Source organism: Muntiacus reevesi, chromosome 5, assembly GCF_963930625.1.
Source record: "Muntiacus reevesi chromosome 5, mMunRee1.1, whole genome shotgun sequence".
Classification (NCBI taxonomy): domain Eukaryota; kingdom Metazoa; phylum Chordata; class Mammalia; order Artiodactyla; family Cervidae; genus Muntiacus; species Muntiacus reevesi.
In genome coordinates, this window is record NC_089253.1 from 45,405,569 (window position 1) to 45,421,614 (window position 16,046).

General features: G+C 53.7%; 1 protein-coding gene across 8 annotated transcripts in view; it reads right to left on the bottom strand.

Annotated features, from left to right (window-relative positions):
- Nucleotides 1–16,046, bottom strand: part of SHANK2 (SH3 and multiple ankyrin repeat domains 2) — a 550,522-nt gene that overhangs the window by 189,019 nt on the left and 345,457 nt on the right. For all 8 annotated transcript variants that reach the window (XM_065937982.1, XM_065937978.1, XM_065937980.1 and 5 more), the window contains one exon: nucleotides 15,047–15,122. In XM_065937982.1, coding sequence (XP_065794054.1) covers nucleotides 15,047–15,122 — 76 coding nt within the window. The remainder of the gene's footprint in view (nucleotides 1–15,046; nucleotides 15,123–16,046) is intronic.

Genomic DNA, 16,046 nt, shown 5'->3' on the forward strand with positions numbered 1-16,046 from the left:
AGCTGCTGTGGCAGCAGTGATCGCAGAAGCCGTGACCAGGGAGGACCAGTGCGAACCGGCCGCGTGGTGTGGGGGCTGGGGGCTTCGTGCGACGCGCTGGCCGGCACCTGCTCCTCCCCTGTGGAGGACAGGCAGGTGCGGCCCAGCCTGGGGGTGCGGCCGGAACCCCAGCCTCCCCCAGCTCCTCCCCAGCTGTCTCTCCGCTGTCCCCCCATCCGCCTGCACTCCCCCGGCCCACACACCCACTGGCCACCTGGGCATGTTCTAAATGTGGCCTCAGGGAGCGTGGAGCCAGGCGCCTCCCTTGTGGGGAGGGACTTGCCTCCCGGCCCCCAGGTCCAGAACAAAAGTTCCAGGGCCTTTTTGCAAAGGCTGAGGAGAGAGCCCTGCTTCTCTGCACCTGGATCAAGGGGTCCTGGGGTCCCCACTGGCCAGGCTCAGCAATTCCGCCCCAGTGCCCCTCCCCCAAGCTGGTGGGCCCAGGGCTCCCCACCCCGCTGCAGGACAGTCTCTGAGCTGGGTCCACAGCCTGTCCTTGTAGAGGGTCTGGGCATTTCCCCAGACAGAGCAACCTCACCTCAGCTTGGTCTGGGGACACCAGGAAGACCCCAAGCCCTGAGTCCAGTGCTTTGAGGCCACTTGGCCCACCAAGCCAGTGACCCCTGGCTGTCCCGAGGGGCTGGGGCCCAGCATCACCCAGGACACATACCGAGAGCCAGGCCTGTTGCCTGCTCAGTCCCACTTTCAGGGCTGTGACCCAGGCAGAATCGCAGCAGTGAATTACTGGGTTTGGACACCAGGTGGAGCAGTGACGCTCCGGTCTGGGTCACAGGGCCGGTGAGGTGAGGCGGGAAGGGGGCCCAAGGGTTTAGCCCTTTGCAACGAGCACCGCTCCCTGACCAGAGGGCGCCACCCCTTTCCACCACCCAGCGTGGACCCAGCACCCCAGGGCCTGCTCTCATCGCCCCCTGGTCACCGGCTCCGGCGCGCATGCTCACTCCAGAATGAAAACACACCGGCCACTCGGCCTGCAATTCGGACACTGCTTCTTATCCTGCACACACGCTCAAGTACCAGTCTGTCTGCTTTCGAGCTCCCGGCAGGAGTGGGGCAAGGAGCAGGCCTCTGGCGCCTCTCTTTCCCGTGTCTGAAGGAACAAACACGCAGTGGACTTGGCCTCTGCCCTGAGAACAGAACCTGCCCACGCACAGCTCTGCAGGTTGTCCCCAGAGACCCCCAACCACTTCTTTCAAGCCTGGGAAGCTTATCCCATCACTGAAAGGAAAGTTCCTGGAACATCACCATGCAATGGCCAAAACGACAACTTACAGGGACAGCTGGGAAGTTTAGGGAAGTTCTCAGAATATAGAGCAGAAAGGCAGAGTCAGAAAACATGCGAAAGAAGAAGGGATGAGGGGAACAAAACTCAAACGGTCCAGCCTGGAATCCAGAAAGATGGAGACAGAAGTGAGGGGGTTTTCATGAGGAGAGTACAAGGATATTCTTAAGGCTGAAGCTGCTTCAGTCTGAAGGAGCCTCCAGGAGGTGAATGGATAAAGGTCATTTGTAGAGACGTGGATGGACCCAGAGTCTGTCACACAGAGTGAAGTGAGTCAGAAAGAGAAAAACAAATATTGCACATTAATGCGCATGGTAAAGAATCCAACTGCAATGCAGGAGATGCAGGACACTTGGGTTCAATCCCTGGGTCAGGAAGATCCCCTGGAGGAGGAAATGGCAACCCACTCCAGCATTTGTGCCAGGAAAATCTCATGGACAGAGGAGCCTGGTGGGCTACAGCCCGTAGGATTGCAGAGTCGGACATGACTGAGGGACTGAACCCGCACACACACTCTTACACACACACACACACACACACACACACACACACAGCTGATTCAGTTCATTGTACAGCAGAAACTAATGTAGCATTGTAAGGCAACTATACTCAATTAAAAAAAAAGAAGACTCACACCCAGATCCATCACCAGGGCATTCCAGAGCATCCAGGGGAAATAGATATGGTGATATTCCTACAAAGTTCCAGGGAAGAAGCAAAGAGTCTGCATTGTAACTTGTCACTGGTGAAAAGGAAAGGGGGAATGAAAAGCTGGCGCTGCCTGTGTCTTTCAGGATGACCATCCTGAATCTGGAATTCTGCAACCCTGAGCACGTGTGAAAACCAGAGACTTTTCCGTTACAAGAGTTGATACTCTAGGTACCTTTTCTGAGGTTGTTACTTGACTACATGTCCCAGCAGAGCAAGGGACAGTTCTCTTATCCAGCAGCTCACGGAAGGGGACTCTCAGAACAGTAACTGTACGCTGACGTCCGTACCAGAGCCAAGAGCCAGAGGGCCCTGACGAGTGTGCCAGGGACCCAGTGGAACACGACGAGATTTGATGACACGCTAAAGAAGACAGCTTTTCCACAAGAAAAGAAGAAAGGCAACACGAACATCACGACCCCAGTACTGAGCGAAAATGTGTCATGGTTCTGAACAAACTGATAGACGGGAAGGAGTAGGATCCACCTGCCGGTGATGCTAGAAACACCTTTCCCATGCGTCTGTAACGTGGAGCTGGAGTCTGAGCCCCACACCTGTGCCCATGTAAATGTGTGTGTTGTCACAATAATTAACGTTTCCTGCTGGGTTTTAACTTTGTTTTTTAAGTACTTTATTTATATATTTATTTGGCTGTACCAGGTCTTCACTGCTTTTGAACTGTGGTGTTGGAGAAGATTCTTGAGAGTCTCTAGGACAGCAAGGAGATCAAACAAGTCAGTCCTAAAGGAAATCAGTCCTGAATATTCATTGGAAGGGCTGGTACTGAAGCTGAAGCTCTAATGCTTTGGCCATCTGATGGGAACAGCCAACGCATTGGAAAAGACCTGATGCTGGGAAAGATTGAGGGCAGCAGGAGAAGGGGGCAGCAGAGGATGAGATGGTTGGATGGCATCACTGACGTGATGGACATGAGTTTGAGCAAGCACTGGGAGACAGGTGAGGACAGGGAAGCCTGCGTGCTGCAGTCCATGGGGTCGCAGAGTCGCACACGACGTCAGGGACTGAACAACCAGGATCATGCAGGATCTTAAGTTGCGGAATGAAAACTCTTAGTCAAAACAGGTGGGATCTCATTCCCTGACCAGGGATCAAACCCAGGCTTCCTTCATTGGGAGCACAGACTCTTCGCCACTGGACCACCAGGGAAGTCCTGGCTTTTAACTTTTGAATGCAACTGAGCGACAGAAGCCGGAACACTTAAATAAGGACATAAATGTAACAAAGGGGTCAAGTGATCCTGCCTAAAATTTACTTAGGAAGAGAGGAGTTTCAGAATGGTGTTTAAAGGTAATCAGCAGATCAACAGTGACTGTTCAAAACTGGGGAGAAGAGGGGCAGATAGATGAAAGCCTCATCTTTTATAGGAAAGAGGCAATGACGCTTTACATTGTTCAGTGAAGACATGGACTTGTCAGGTGGCGCTAGTGTTAAAGAACCCAGCTGCCAATGCAGGAGACATAAGAGACACGGGTTCAATCCTTGGGTCTGGAAGATCCCCTGGAGAAGGAAATGACAACCCACTCCAGTATTCTTATCTGGAGAATACCATGGACAGAGGAGCCTGACGGGCTACAGTCCACGGGGTCTCAAAGAGTCGGACACGACTGAGCGATGGAACACACACATACAATTCAAACATAGTGGGTAACTGGAGTGTGAGCGAGAGAACCGTCAGGAGAATGAAGTGAAAACACTGAAAGTGGTCTCTCTGGCAAGATTCAGACTTAAATTGAAGAAAGTAGGGAAAATCACCAGACCATTCAGGTGTGACCTAAATCAAATCCTTTACTACTATACAGTGGAAGTGACAAATGGATTCAAGGGACTAGATCTGATAGACAGAGTGCCTGAAGAACTATGGACAGAGGCTTGTGGCATTGTACAGGAGGCAGTGATCAAGATCATCTGCAAGAAAAGGAAATTCAAAAAAGCAAAATAGCTGTCTGAGGAGGCCTTACAAAGAGTTGAGAGAAGAAGAGAAGCTAAAGGCAAAGGAGAAAAGGAAAGATATACCCATCTGAATGCAGAGTTCCAAAAAATAGCAAGGAGAGATAAGAAAGCCTTCCTTAGCGATCAATGCAAAGAAATAGAGGAAAACAATAGGATGGGAAAGACTAAGAGATCTCTTCAAGAAAATTAGAGATACCAAGGGAGCATTTCATGCAAAGATGGACTCAATAAAGGAAAGAAACGGTATGGACCTAACAGAAACAGAAGATATTAAGAAAAGGTGGTAAGAATACACAGAACCATACACCATACAAAAAAGATCTTCATGACCCAGATAACCATGATGCTGTGATCATCCACCTAGAGTCAGATATCCTGGAATGTGAAGTCAAGAGGGCCTTAGGAAGCATCACTACGAACAAAGCTAGTGGAGGTGATGGAATTCCAGTTGAGCTATTTAAAATCCTGAAAGATGATGCTGTGAAAGTGCTGCACTCAATATGCCAGCAAATTTGGAAAATTCAGCAGTGGCCACAGGACTGGAAAAGGTCAGTTTTCATTCCAATCCCAAAGAACGGCAATGCCAAAGAATGTTCAAATTACCGCACAATTGCACTCATCTCACATGCTAGTAAAGTAATGCTCAAAATTCTCCAGCTAGGCTTCAACAGTATGTGAACCGAGAACTTCCAAGTGTTCAAGCTGGATTTAGAAAAGGCAGAGGAACCAGAGATCAAATTGCCAACATTCATTGGATCATAGAAAAAGCAAGAGAGTGCCAGAAAAACATCTACTACTTTACTGACTATGCCAAAGCCTTTGACTGTGTGGATCACAACAAACTGTGGAAAATTCTTCCAGAGATGGGAATACCAGACCACCTTACCTGCCTCCTGAGAAATCTGTATGCAGATCAGGAAGCAAAAGTTAGAACTGGACGTGGAACAACACACTGGTTCCAAATGGGGAAAGGAGTACCTCAAGGCTGTATATTGTCACCTGCTTGTTTAACTTATATGCAGAACACATCAAGTGAAATGTTGCACTGGATGAAACACAAGCTGGAATCAAGATTGCTGGGAGAAATATCAATAACCTCAGATATGCAGATGACACCACCCTTATGGCAGAAAGCAAAGAGGAACTAAAGAGCTTCTTGATGAAAGTGAAAAAGCTGGCTTAAAATTCAACATTCAAAAAACTAAGATCATGGCGTCCAGTCCCATCACTTCAAGGCAAATAGATGGGGAAACAGTGGAAACAGTGACTGACTTTATTTTGGGGGGCTCCAAAATCACAGCAGATGGTGACTGCAGTCATGAAATTAAAAGATGCTTGCTCCTTGAAAGAAAAGCTATGACTAACCTAGACAGCATATTAAAAAGTAGAGACATTACTTTGCCAACAAAGGTCCGTCTAGTCAAAGCTGTGGTTTTTCCAATAGTCAAGTATGGATGTGAGAGTTGGACCATAAAGAAAGCTGAGCACCGAAGAATTGATGCTTTTGAACTGCGGTGCTGGAGAAGACTCTTCTTTTTCTTTTTTTTTCAAGTATTGTTAACCATCCAGGTAAAAAAGTGAAAGTCACTCAGTCATGTACAACTCTTTGCAACCCCATGGACTATACAGTCCATGGACTTCTCCAGGCCAGAACACTGCAGTGGGTAGAATACTGTCAGAATAGTGCCAGAATATTGCGTTTCCCTCCTCCGGGGATCTTCCTAACCCAGGGATCAAACCAGGTCTCCCATGTCGCAGGCGGACTCTCCATCACTTAGCCAAAAGGGAAGCCCTGGGAGAAGACTCCTGAGAGTCCCCTGGACTGCAAGGAGATCAAACCCGTCCATCCGAACGGAAATCAACCCTGAATGTTCATTGGAAGGACTGATGCTGAAGCTGAAACTTCAATACTTTGGCCACCTGATGTGAAGAACTGACTCATTGGGAAAGACCCTGATACTGAGAAAGATTGAAGGCAGGAGGAGAAGGGGATGACAGAGGATGAGGCGGTTGGATCGAATCACCGACTCGACAGTGAGTTTGAGTAAGCTCCAGGAGCTGGCGACGGACAGGCAAGCCTGGCGTGCTGCAGTCCATGGGTTCAGAAAGAGTCGGACACGACTGAGGGACTGAACTGACTGTCTGACTGCCATGTGGGGCTGTGTGGATGAGGCTGGGGGAGGTGGAAAGACAACACTTCCTTCCTTTTCCAGCCCTGTCTTGTGGTTCAGTTAAATCGGTGACTTATTCTGTTATACATATATAGCGTTTGAACCAAAATCTGTGAAGGGAGGGAAAATCTTAGCCTGAGAGTAAGGAGCGGGTCTCCTGTGCTGTCAGACAGTGAGGGTCAGAGGGTGTGGCCTGGTGCAGTGGTGAGGGTGGGGATGAGGGTAGGCTGCTCAGTCCCTTGTGATGAATTGAGTGAGGAGGAGAGTGGGAAGAAAGGGAGCCGGGGCCAGACTGCAGAGAAGAGCGCTTGTTGTGGAATCACAAGAGACTAGGGCTTCCCTGGTGGCTTAGCTGGCAAGGAATCCGCCTGCAGTACGGGAGACCTGGGTTCGATCCCTGGGTCCGGAAGACCCGCTGGAGAAGGGAAAGGCAACCCACTCCAGCATTCTGGCCTGGAGAATTCCATGGACCGTATAGCGCACGCCCACAAAGAGTCGGACACGACTGAGCGCCTTTCCGTTCACGACAGGCTCAGACCGGGGCCTGTTCCGTGGGGCTGGGGCTGGTGCTGAGGAGACCAGCTCCCAGCTGCCCTACGTACGCAGGCGGCCACCCTGGGAGACGGGAAACCAGAGGGCGGGGACACGCACCTGGGGTGACTTCTGACTTTGCCCCGAGTGCCAGCCCTCTCTTCCTTGGTTTCACAAAATCACAAAAGAAATAGGTCATTAAAAAATTTTAAAACGTAGAGATTCTCAGGTGGTGCAGTGCTAAAGAGTCCCGCCTGCCAATGCAGGAGTCACAGGAGATGCTAGTTGGATCTCTGGGTTGGGGAGATCCTTTGGAGAAGGAAATGGCAACCCACTTGAGTATTCTTGTCTGGGAAATCCCGTGGACAGAGAAGCCTGGTGGGCTACAGTCCATGGGGTTGCAAAGAGTCTGACAGGACCAAGCACTCACGCATGCACACAAAAACACGGGTATGTACAAACTCAAAAACTAAAAACACAGATATGTATCGACTAAAAAGTAAAACCGCCTCTTTGCCTCTCCCAGAGGAGCTGCCCAAGGGCTCCATGCCCAACCCCTGGGTCCAGTCATCAATTAACAGAGAGGAGAACAAGAGTGCTTTTCCTTATGAATCTAGCCAGTGCTCAGAGATTGATCTCTCCTTCTTGAGTCTAAGGAATAATGAAAAATGCAGAAACATAAAATGATGGTGGAGGAAGCAGGGGGGGGGGTGGTGGGAATCAGTGCCTCTTGCCATTCAGTTCTTACTACCTACACACCGAGGCAGTCTTCCAGAACACAGAGCTAGGGTTTCAAAGGAAAGCCAGCTACCCACACACGCGTTCCCATCCAGCATCCCTCTGGATTTATATAGCACATGCTTCGAAGGAGCTGCAAGCACCAAGCACATATCTCCTCATTCATCCCGACATCAACACCGCTGGGGACACAGCACGAGTGGGGAGCCTGAGCCGCAATATGTGAACCAGGCTGGGGGCGGGTCAGGGACCGAGGTGGACGGCGCGTTGCCCAAGGTCACGCAGGGACTTGGTCGGAAAGTCAGATCGAAAACTCAGGGTGCTCAATTCCGAGGGCTTTAAAAGGCTTCAGGCGATATGCACCGCCTGGGGCTTCCCGGGTGGCTTGAGTGGTAAAGAATCTGCCTGCCAATGCACGAGCTGCAGGAGACGCAGGTTCGATCCCTGGGTCACGAAGATCCGCTGGAGGAGGAAATGGCAACCCGCTTCAGTATGTTTGCCTGGAGAATCCCACGGACAGAGGAGCCTGGCGGGCCAGTCATGGGGTCTCAGAGAGCCGGACACGGCTGAAGTGACTGAGCATGCATGTGGTATGCACACACTCAGAGGCCATCTCGGGAAAGAGCCTCGGGAAACCGGAAATGGAGGCTCTCCCGGGGGAGGGAATCGGCTGCGTGGTAAGGATGAGAGGCAGGCGCGCTCTGCATCTTGTAGCACTTGTGGGCATGTTGAATTTTTTAACGTGTGCATCTATTTCCAATTAGCACTTTCAAAAGATAAAAATTGGACAATGATGTCTGAAAGCCATGAGAATGAGTAGCTGCGGACCATGATGTTCAACTGCTGAACAGGCAAGATTTGCCACCCTGCTAATTCAATCTCTGATAGCAAACTGGTCTCCCTGAGGGGGATGAACAATGAGACTGAGCACCTTCGGAGACCCTCATTTGTGAGCACGATCCTTCCAAGTCGGTGAGAAGCTGCCTGTGCGGCAGGGCTGCTGGAAGGACTGGGTCTGACCCCCTCACCTCCGGGGGCCCCTCCCTGTAAAGCCCAAGGGAAGGGGGCTTTACCACCCTGCTGTCCGTCACCCCCACCTCCAGGCCGTGGCACTTCCCGTCCACTCCAGCATCACCCCATCCCTTGACTCCATCCACCCTTCCACCCCCACCTCCCCCCCAGCCCAACCCACCATCGCCAGACCACACCAGGATGGTGGCGAAGGTCTCAGAATTCGTCCATTCATCCTCTGCTTTCCTGCGGCCAAGTGGACAGACCACGTCCCTCTTGGGCTTGGAGCCCTCCAGTCTCCCCTGATGCAAGTGTGAGAAACACTCCTTCCACGAGGCCCCAGGTCTGCCCTGACCCCGTCCTCTCTGCTCTCCGGGCTCCCCGCCGCCGTCAGGCTCCATTCACCCCAGTGTCTCTGCGTTTGCTGATCCCTCCTCATTCTTCACAGGTTCCCCTGCTGTTGGCTCAGTGGCCAATGCAGGAGAGGTAGGAGATGCGGGTTTGATCTCTGGGTCGGGAAGATCCCCTGAAGGAGGAAATGGCAACCCACTCCAGTATTCTTGTCTGGAGCATCCCATGGACAGAGGAGCCTGGCGGGCTACAGTCCATGGGGTCGCACAGAGCCAGAGGTGACTTAGCGGCTAAACAATAACAATGCAGGTTTCAACTCAAAAGTCACTTCCTCTGAGAGCCCTTCCCTGGCTCCATAGCCAGAGCGAGCCTTCCGCAACCTGCCCAAGAGGCTGCCTGATGGTATCACTGATCCGCTTCACAGCAAAACCACAAAGAGGGTTTTTTTGGGCTTATTTACTTGTTAAGGTTGTTGTACTCTTCACTAATTAGACTTTAAGCTACATGAGGTCAGAGACTGAGCTTGTCCTGTTTAACCCCATATCCTTAACATCCTGAATAGTTACGTTTTGATGAGTGCTGGCTGATAGATAGACAAAGGGATGGAGGGGATGAGTGGATGGAAGGATGAATGGGCAAATGGATGGATGGGTAGGTGGTTGGATGGATAGATGGTTGGATGGATGGGTAAATGGGAAGACAGCTAGCTGGCTGTTTGGCTGAGTAGACAGATAGTTGGATGGATGCGTACCTGGCGGGTAGATGAGTGGATGAACAGATGGAGCCTAATCATCCTGGGGTGAGACCCTGAAGTCCCCCCCTGCCTCTCCCAGGTAGACCTCCCCTGGATGCCCCACCCTAATGAGGCTGGGGATCCGATTTAAGGACACGGAGAACTTCAGACGCTGTTTCCTATGTTGAGAAGTGTTTTAAAATATGACATTGAACTACCTTAAGATTCTGTTGTAGAAAAGGTCCCAGGTCCTCTGCCTTCTGACCTGGACACGTGTCCACATTTCTAGATCCTTCTACCATGTGCAGGGTGGGTAGATGGCAGGGAATCTGAGGCGGGAATCAGCTCGAGCAACCAGACACGCTCAACCACGACGGGGTGTGTCTGCGCCCTTCTGCTCTCAGCTCCGAGTCAAGTTTCTGACATAAGAGGGGGTGGGAAGGGGAGAAACCTCCCGACTGATTCAGAAACTGTCTCCATTGAGTCTTGCTTCCCTTGCTTGCATTTTCTTTCATCACATCTGCATCTGCCGAGGGAGGCCTGAGCCCCGAGCCGCCGGTCCAGGCTGCCATCCCACTGCCCACCGTGGGTAACCGGCCCGAGGCTGCAGCGGCCCCCAGACCTCTGTGTCTAACATGAACCTGGAAGCAAGCTAACGAGTGCTCAGCTGGTGTGAGGCCACACTGCGGCATGCAAGCCCCTGGACGCTCTTCGCCGCTCACCAGAGGACCAGAGGTCAGCCTCTCACTTCAACATGCACTCCGGAGCTGCCCCTGCCAGGCCTGGGAGACGATGGTGCATGGGGGCCCCAGGCTGCCTCACTGCCCGCCCTCCAGCGCCTCTGCCAAGCTCACGGTCCGAATAAGGTCAGCTGGGGGCCACAGCAGGATCCCAAAGGTGGGCCCCTGCGCCCTTTATGGAAAAGCTCAGAGGCGCTGTGGTAACCAAGGCAACATCCTTGCTCCCACCTCCCAGCACCCAGCACCGGCGGTGGTTCTGTCCTGTTGGAGAATATGGCCTCTCAGCCTCACCCGTCTTCCTCAATCCCAGGCTGGTCCCTGGGCCGACCCGGGGCAGTAAGGAGCCTCACCCTGGGAGAAGGGGCGCTGAAGGCATGGGCTCTGTACTCTGACGGCCTCAGACACTCGTGCGGCTGACAGCCAGGTCCTTAACTTGCCCCCCACCCCCTCCATCTCCTCTCCAGGGTCCGCCTGCCAAGCGGAAAATGACACCAGTGTTCCAGGGGGCTGGCAGGGTCACTGGTCAGTGGCGCTGTGATCCATGCGAGGCAGCTGGCACGTGGCAGGAAGTTAACCAACAGAACGATCGTCATTCTGATTTCTTTCGCGGCAACACCGTGTCACGTGGGGTCCACGTGGGGTCCACGTGGGGCCTGTTTAACTCCTTCCTGTGGGAGAGGACGGCTGGCTTCTAAAGTGCGGTCAAGGCCAGAGCTTCTACCATCTGCTATGCGGCTACCCTGTGAGCCAGGTGTGGCCAGCAGGTCCCTCCTCTGCAGTCCCGGGTACTGGCCCACAGCAGGTACTCGGCACAGAGGGAGAGCCCGAGCCTTCATCTGCGGCCATGACGGGGATGCTGACCCGGCCCCCGTCTCGGAGGTCATCTGGCCCACCTTCTGTGACAGTCCACCAAGACGACGCCTGCCCTGCTTGACTTCCTCCCTAGATGGGGGGAGGCTCTGTGCTGCCGCTGAAGAGCCAGGATGGCTCCACACGTCCGCTGTTGGCCAAGTAGCAGCAACATCCCTGCTGCTCTCTGGACCTGTTCTCACTCGCAGGACACGTGGCCCAGCCCGTCCAGCACCAGGGTCTTCCCTCCTCCCAGCTCTATTAAGTCAGGCCCCTCACGGCTCCTCTGTGGGGAGGCAGCCCAGCCCGTCCCGAGTGCTGAGCGTGTGTACACACCCGCCCTCACACACACACACGCCGAGGGTGGCCTGCTGGCTACTCTCCGCTGGCGGTGGATCTCATGGGGACATGGCTCTGCCAAGGCCACAGCCTGTGGGTGAGCCACGCCCGGCCCTCCCAGCTCTCAGAGGCCCCCTTCCCTCAAAGCCCCACGCCCAGCCTGGACAGCCCTCCAAGTCACCATGGCAACAGCTCCCGGGTGTTTTTGGAGCCTCAGGCGCCCCTCCCTGCTAGAAGGGAAGCCAAGTGTGACAGCATGCTGACCATGACCATGGGCCCAGGGTCCACTTTGACGGGCAGCCTCCTGCTAAGGCACAAACAGCTCATCTGACCCAGATAGAGACTCGTCGGCAGAAGCCAGGGGCAGGCCTGACTCCCTGGAAACCATCGCTTCTCTGAGCGCCCTTTCTGGACTGCTGGCGGCCAAGCTGCACATCACAGCTTGGGCTTTTAAGGTCAGGAGGTGGGCAGTCTCAGCAAGGTCTGAAGAGCCCGAAAGCCCCCCGATAGAGGGGACTGGCTACTCTGCTTGGAATCACATTTCTGTCCCAGCACATCTTGTTTATGAGAGAAAGGAGGCTGGGACAGGGGAACCCTAGAACCAGCAGTTCCCTGCCTAGGTATACGCACAAAAGAACTGGAAACAGGTGTTCAAAAAAAATACTTGTACACAAGTGTCCACAGCAGCCTATTTACAACAGCCGGAAGGTGGAAGCAGCTCAAGCGCCCGTCCACAGATGAATGGATACACAAAATGTGGTCCCTCCCCACGACGGAATACTATTCATCCTCAAAAAGGAAGGCTATTCTGACATCTGGTACGGCACAGATGCCCCTTGAGGACATTATGCTCTGTGAAAGAAGCCAGACATAAAACGAACAAACAGCAGATGATTCCACTCACAAGGAGGACCCCAGGGTGGTCAGTGTCTCAGACAGAAAGCAGGACGGTGGGGCCATGCGCTGGGGGAAGGGTGGGGAGCGAACGTTTAATGGGGACAGAGCATCAGATTGGGAAGATGAGAGTTTTCTGGCAAAGGATGGTGGGAACTGCTGCACACACCGTGAACATATCTGATGCCAGTGGGCTGTGCACTCAGACCCGGTTATGATGGCATCACTGACTCGAAGGACACGAGTCTGAGCGCGCTCCAGGAGACAGCGAAAATGGGGATGCCTGGCGTGCTGCAGTCCACGGGGTTGCGAAGGGTCAGACACGACTGAGCGCCTGAACAACAGCCATGCCACTGAGCTGTGCTGACACGTGGCTATGACGGTAAAGTTTACGTGACTTGCATTTTGCACTGAAGGTGAATGTCGCTCAAATGTGTCTGACTCTTTGCGACCCTGTGGACTGTACAGTCCATGGAATTCTCCAAGCTAGAATACTGGAGAAGGGGTAGCCTTTCCCTTCTTCAGGGGATCTTCCCAACCCAGGGATCAAACCCAGGTCTCCAGCATTGCAGGTGGAGTCTTTACCAGCTGAGCCACAGGGAAGCCCAAGAATATTGGAGTGGGTAGCCTATCCCTTCTCCAGGGGATCTTCCCGACCCAGGAATCGAACCGGGGGTCTCCTGCATTGCAGGCAGATTCTGTACCAACTGAGCTATCAGGGAAACCCACTTGTATTTCCCCTCAATAAAAAATTAGAGAAAAAAAGGGATGAAGCCCTGACACAAGCCACAGCATGGACGAACCTTGAAAATATTCTACTAAATGAAGAAGCTATTCGCAGAGGACTGCACACACTACACAGTGCAGGATTCCATTTCTGGGAGATGTCCAGAACAGGCAAGTCCTGAGTGACAGAAAGCGGACTGGTGGCTGCAGGGGGATGGGGCGGGGAAAGATGGAGACTGCTTCATGGGTTAGGGGGCTTCTTTTCCAGGCAACAGAAGTGCTGTGGAACCAGATAAAGGTGATGTTGTTTGGCTGCTAAGTCATATCCACCTCTGTGACTCCACGGACTGTAGTCCTGCCAGGCTCCACCGTCCGTGGGATTTCCCAGGCAAGAGTACTGGAGTGGGTTGCCATTTCCTCGACCAGGGGATCTTCCCGGAGCAGGGACCAAACCCGTGTCTCCTGCACTGGCAGGCGGGTTCTTTACCGCTGAGCCCCCAGGGAGGCCCGATAAAAGCGATGGTTGCACAACACTCTAAGGGTATTAAGTGCTGCTGAATTGGGCGCTTTACGGTCACGTTGCTGCTGCTGCTGCCACTAAGTCGCTTCAGTCGTGTCCGACTCTGTGTGACCCCGCAGACGGCAGCCCACCAGGCTCCCCCGTCCCTGGGATTCTCCAGGCAAGAACACTGGAGTGGGTTGCCATTTCCTTCTCCAGCGCATGAAAGTGAAAAGTGAAAGTGAAGTCGCTCAGTCGTGTCCGACTCTTAGGGACCTCATGGACCACAGCCCACCAGGCTCCTCCGTCCATGGGAGTTTCCAGACAAGAGTACTGGAGTGGGGTGCCATTGCCTTCTCCGATGGTCACGTTAGGTTACGGAAATTTTAACTCAGTAAAAACAAACACATGAAATCAGGTTCCGCCCCTCGGCAGGCAGACGAGCATTAAGACCCCACCTAGAGAGTCCGGGGAGAACCAGGGGCGGGTTCGGATCCTTCCCCCGCCCGGAGCTTCTCAGGTGGGGTGGGCAGGGAAATCCAGATGGGGCCCCCTGTTAGCCCTCACTGAGCCCCCCGCCCCCACCTTGTCCAGTAAGAGTCCTTAGTCTGGGTGGGGGGACAGAGAAACTTCGCGCTTGGGGACACTCAGAGCCGGAGAAGCTGATGCAGCGGTGGGAACACGGGCCAGAAGTGCCACTCGCTCCCAGCTCTTCCTGGAGTCATGGTCCGAAACGGCGCTCCCCCTCGCCCAGCAGGACCCCGGTCCGCCTCCGCGGCCCCCAGAGCTAAAAGGCAGAGGTGCCAGGACCCGAGGAAGGGCTCCCTGCATTACACGAGTGTGTTTCTGCTGGAAAACCTGAACCCCCGCCCCGTGCCACAACGCTCTCTGCAGGAACCAAATGAGCCACTTCTGAAGGAACCAGAAAGCAAAACCCGCCCTTCTTGCAAGGTCTGCCAGCTTTCGGGTCACCAGGATGAGCCCTCCTCTGACCAAATCTTCGACTCAGCGGCTGGAGGAGCGGGGAAAATGCAAATAACGTGGAAGCGGAGGCTACTCTCATGTCCCCCAGGAAGACGCTGCCACATGCAGCCGCCTCCAGGCTCCTGCGGCCCAGCAAGGTCATCTTGCCCACTTGTCCTGCTTTCCCCCCAAACAAGGCCAGGCTCGCCTCCTCTCCCCTGGCCACTCTATCCGTGCGCTTCAGCCCGACTGTGAGCCGTGGGCGGCCCAGAGACCACTTCTCGAGCGGGTCCTCTGGAAGATGGTGGTCTCCATCATCCCAGCCCATGTCCACAGGGGTGAGGGTGGGGCACAGTGACGGGGGTCACACAGAAGGAATCAAGCCAAGGACCCGAGTGCTCCATGCAGGACGGTCCAGCGCCTTCCTGACACCTGCGAGCATCTCTGAGCAGAGGGGGCCTGGCAGGAGGAAGCACGTCTTACCTGGAGGCATCGAAGCTGTCGTAGGAGCCGACTGTGTAGTGCCGGAAGAGCTTCTTGCTGCGGTCTGCACGAGTGTCTGCACAGAGAGGGAAGAGAGACATCACTTAGAAAGTCACGGTCCCCAAACGCTGAAACCACGAGAGGCTGGCCAGGCTCCCGCGTTTGTCTGACCTCGGAAGCGTGGGACCCGCTTCTCCTGGGGAAAGATCTGGGAGAGAGATGAGGCCCTGCTCTGCGGCCTAACTTTGCAGAGTGGGGGACGCCGATGAACGCCAAGGATGACTGCTAGCCCCATGGAGGCCGAATCCCAGGGTCCCCAGGTGGTGGAGGATGCGCTCTGCAAAGGAGACAGGGCCGTGCAGGTCCCAGCGGGAGCAGTGGCGGCCCACCCGGCACACGGAATCTGCTAGAACGGTATTCTCAAGTGATGCTGCCAAGCCGTCCAGCAAACCTGAGAACCTGTGGATGACTGCTTTGGGGAAAAAAGAATGTTTATTGCTATTTTGCTGATTATCATTGTGTGTGTGTGTTCAGTCGCTCAGTCGTGTCCAACTCTTTGCATCTCCATGAATTGTAGGCACCCCCCCCCCCAGGCTCCTCTGTGAGTGGGATTTCCCAGGCAAGGATACTGCAGTGGGTTGTCATTTCCTTCTCCAGGGGATCTTCCCAACCCAGGGATCGAACTCGCATCTCTTGCATCTCCTGCATTGGCAGGTGGATTCTTTACCACTGTGCCACCTGGGACGCCCCTGATTATCATTACTTTCTTCTAAAACAAACAAGCCAAACAGACACGATAAGTTCCTAATTAAGTCCTCTGCTTACTTCTCTTACTCAGCAGATTTCGAGGTAAATTTCATGGGAAATTACATGAGTGGTGTAGTTAGGCTTAACTGATAGCTCAGAGCTGGAGGGGGAACAAACCCACAATAGCACAAGTGCAAGAAATACGGCTGCTTCTGATTTATTGTTCAGATATTTTCCCCCAGAAAGCTCCTGC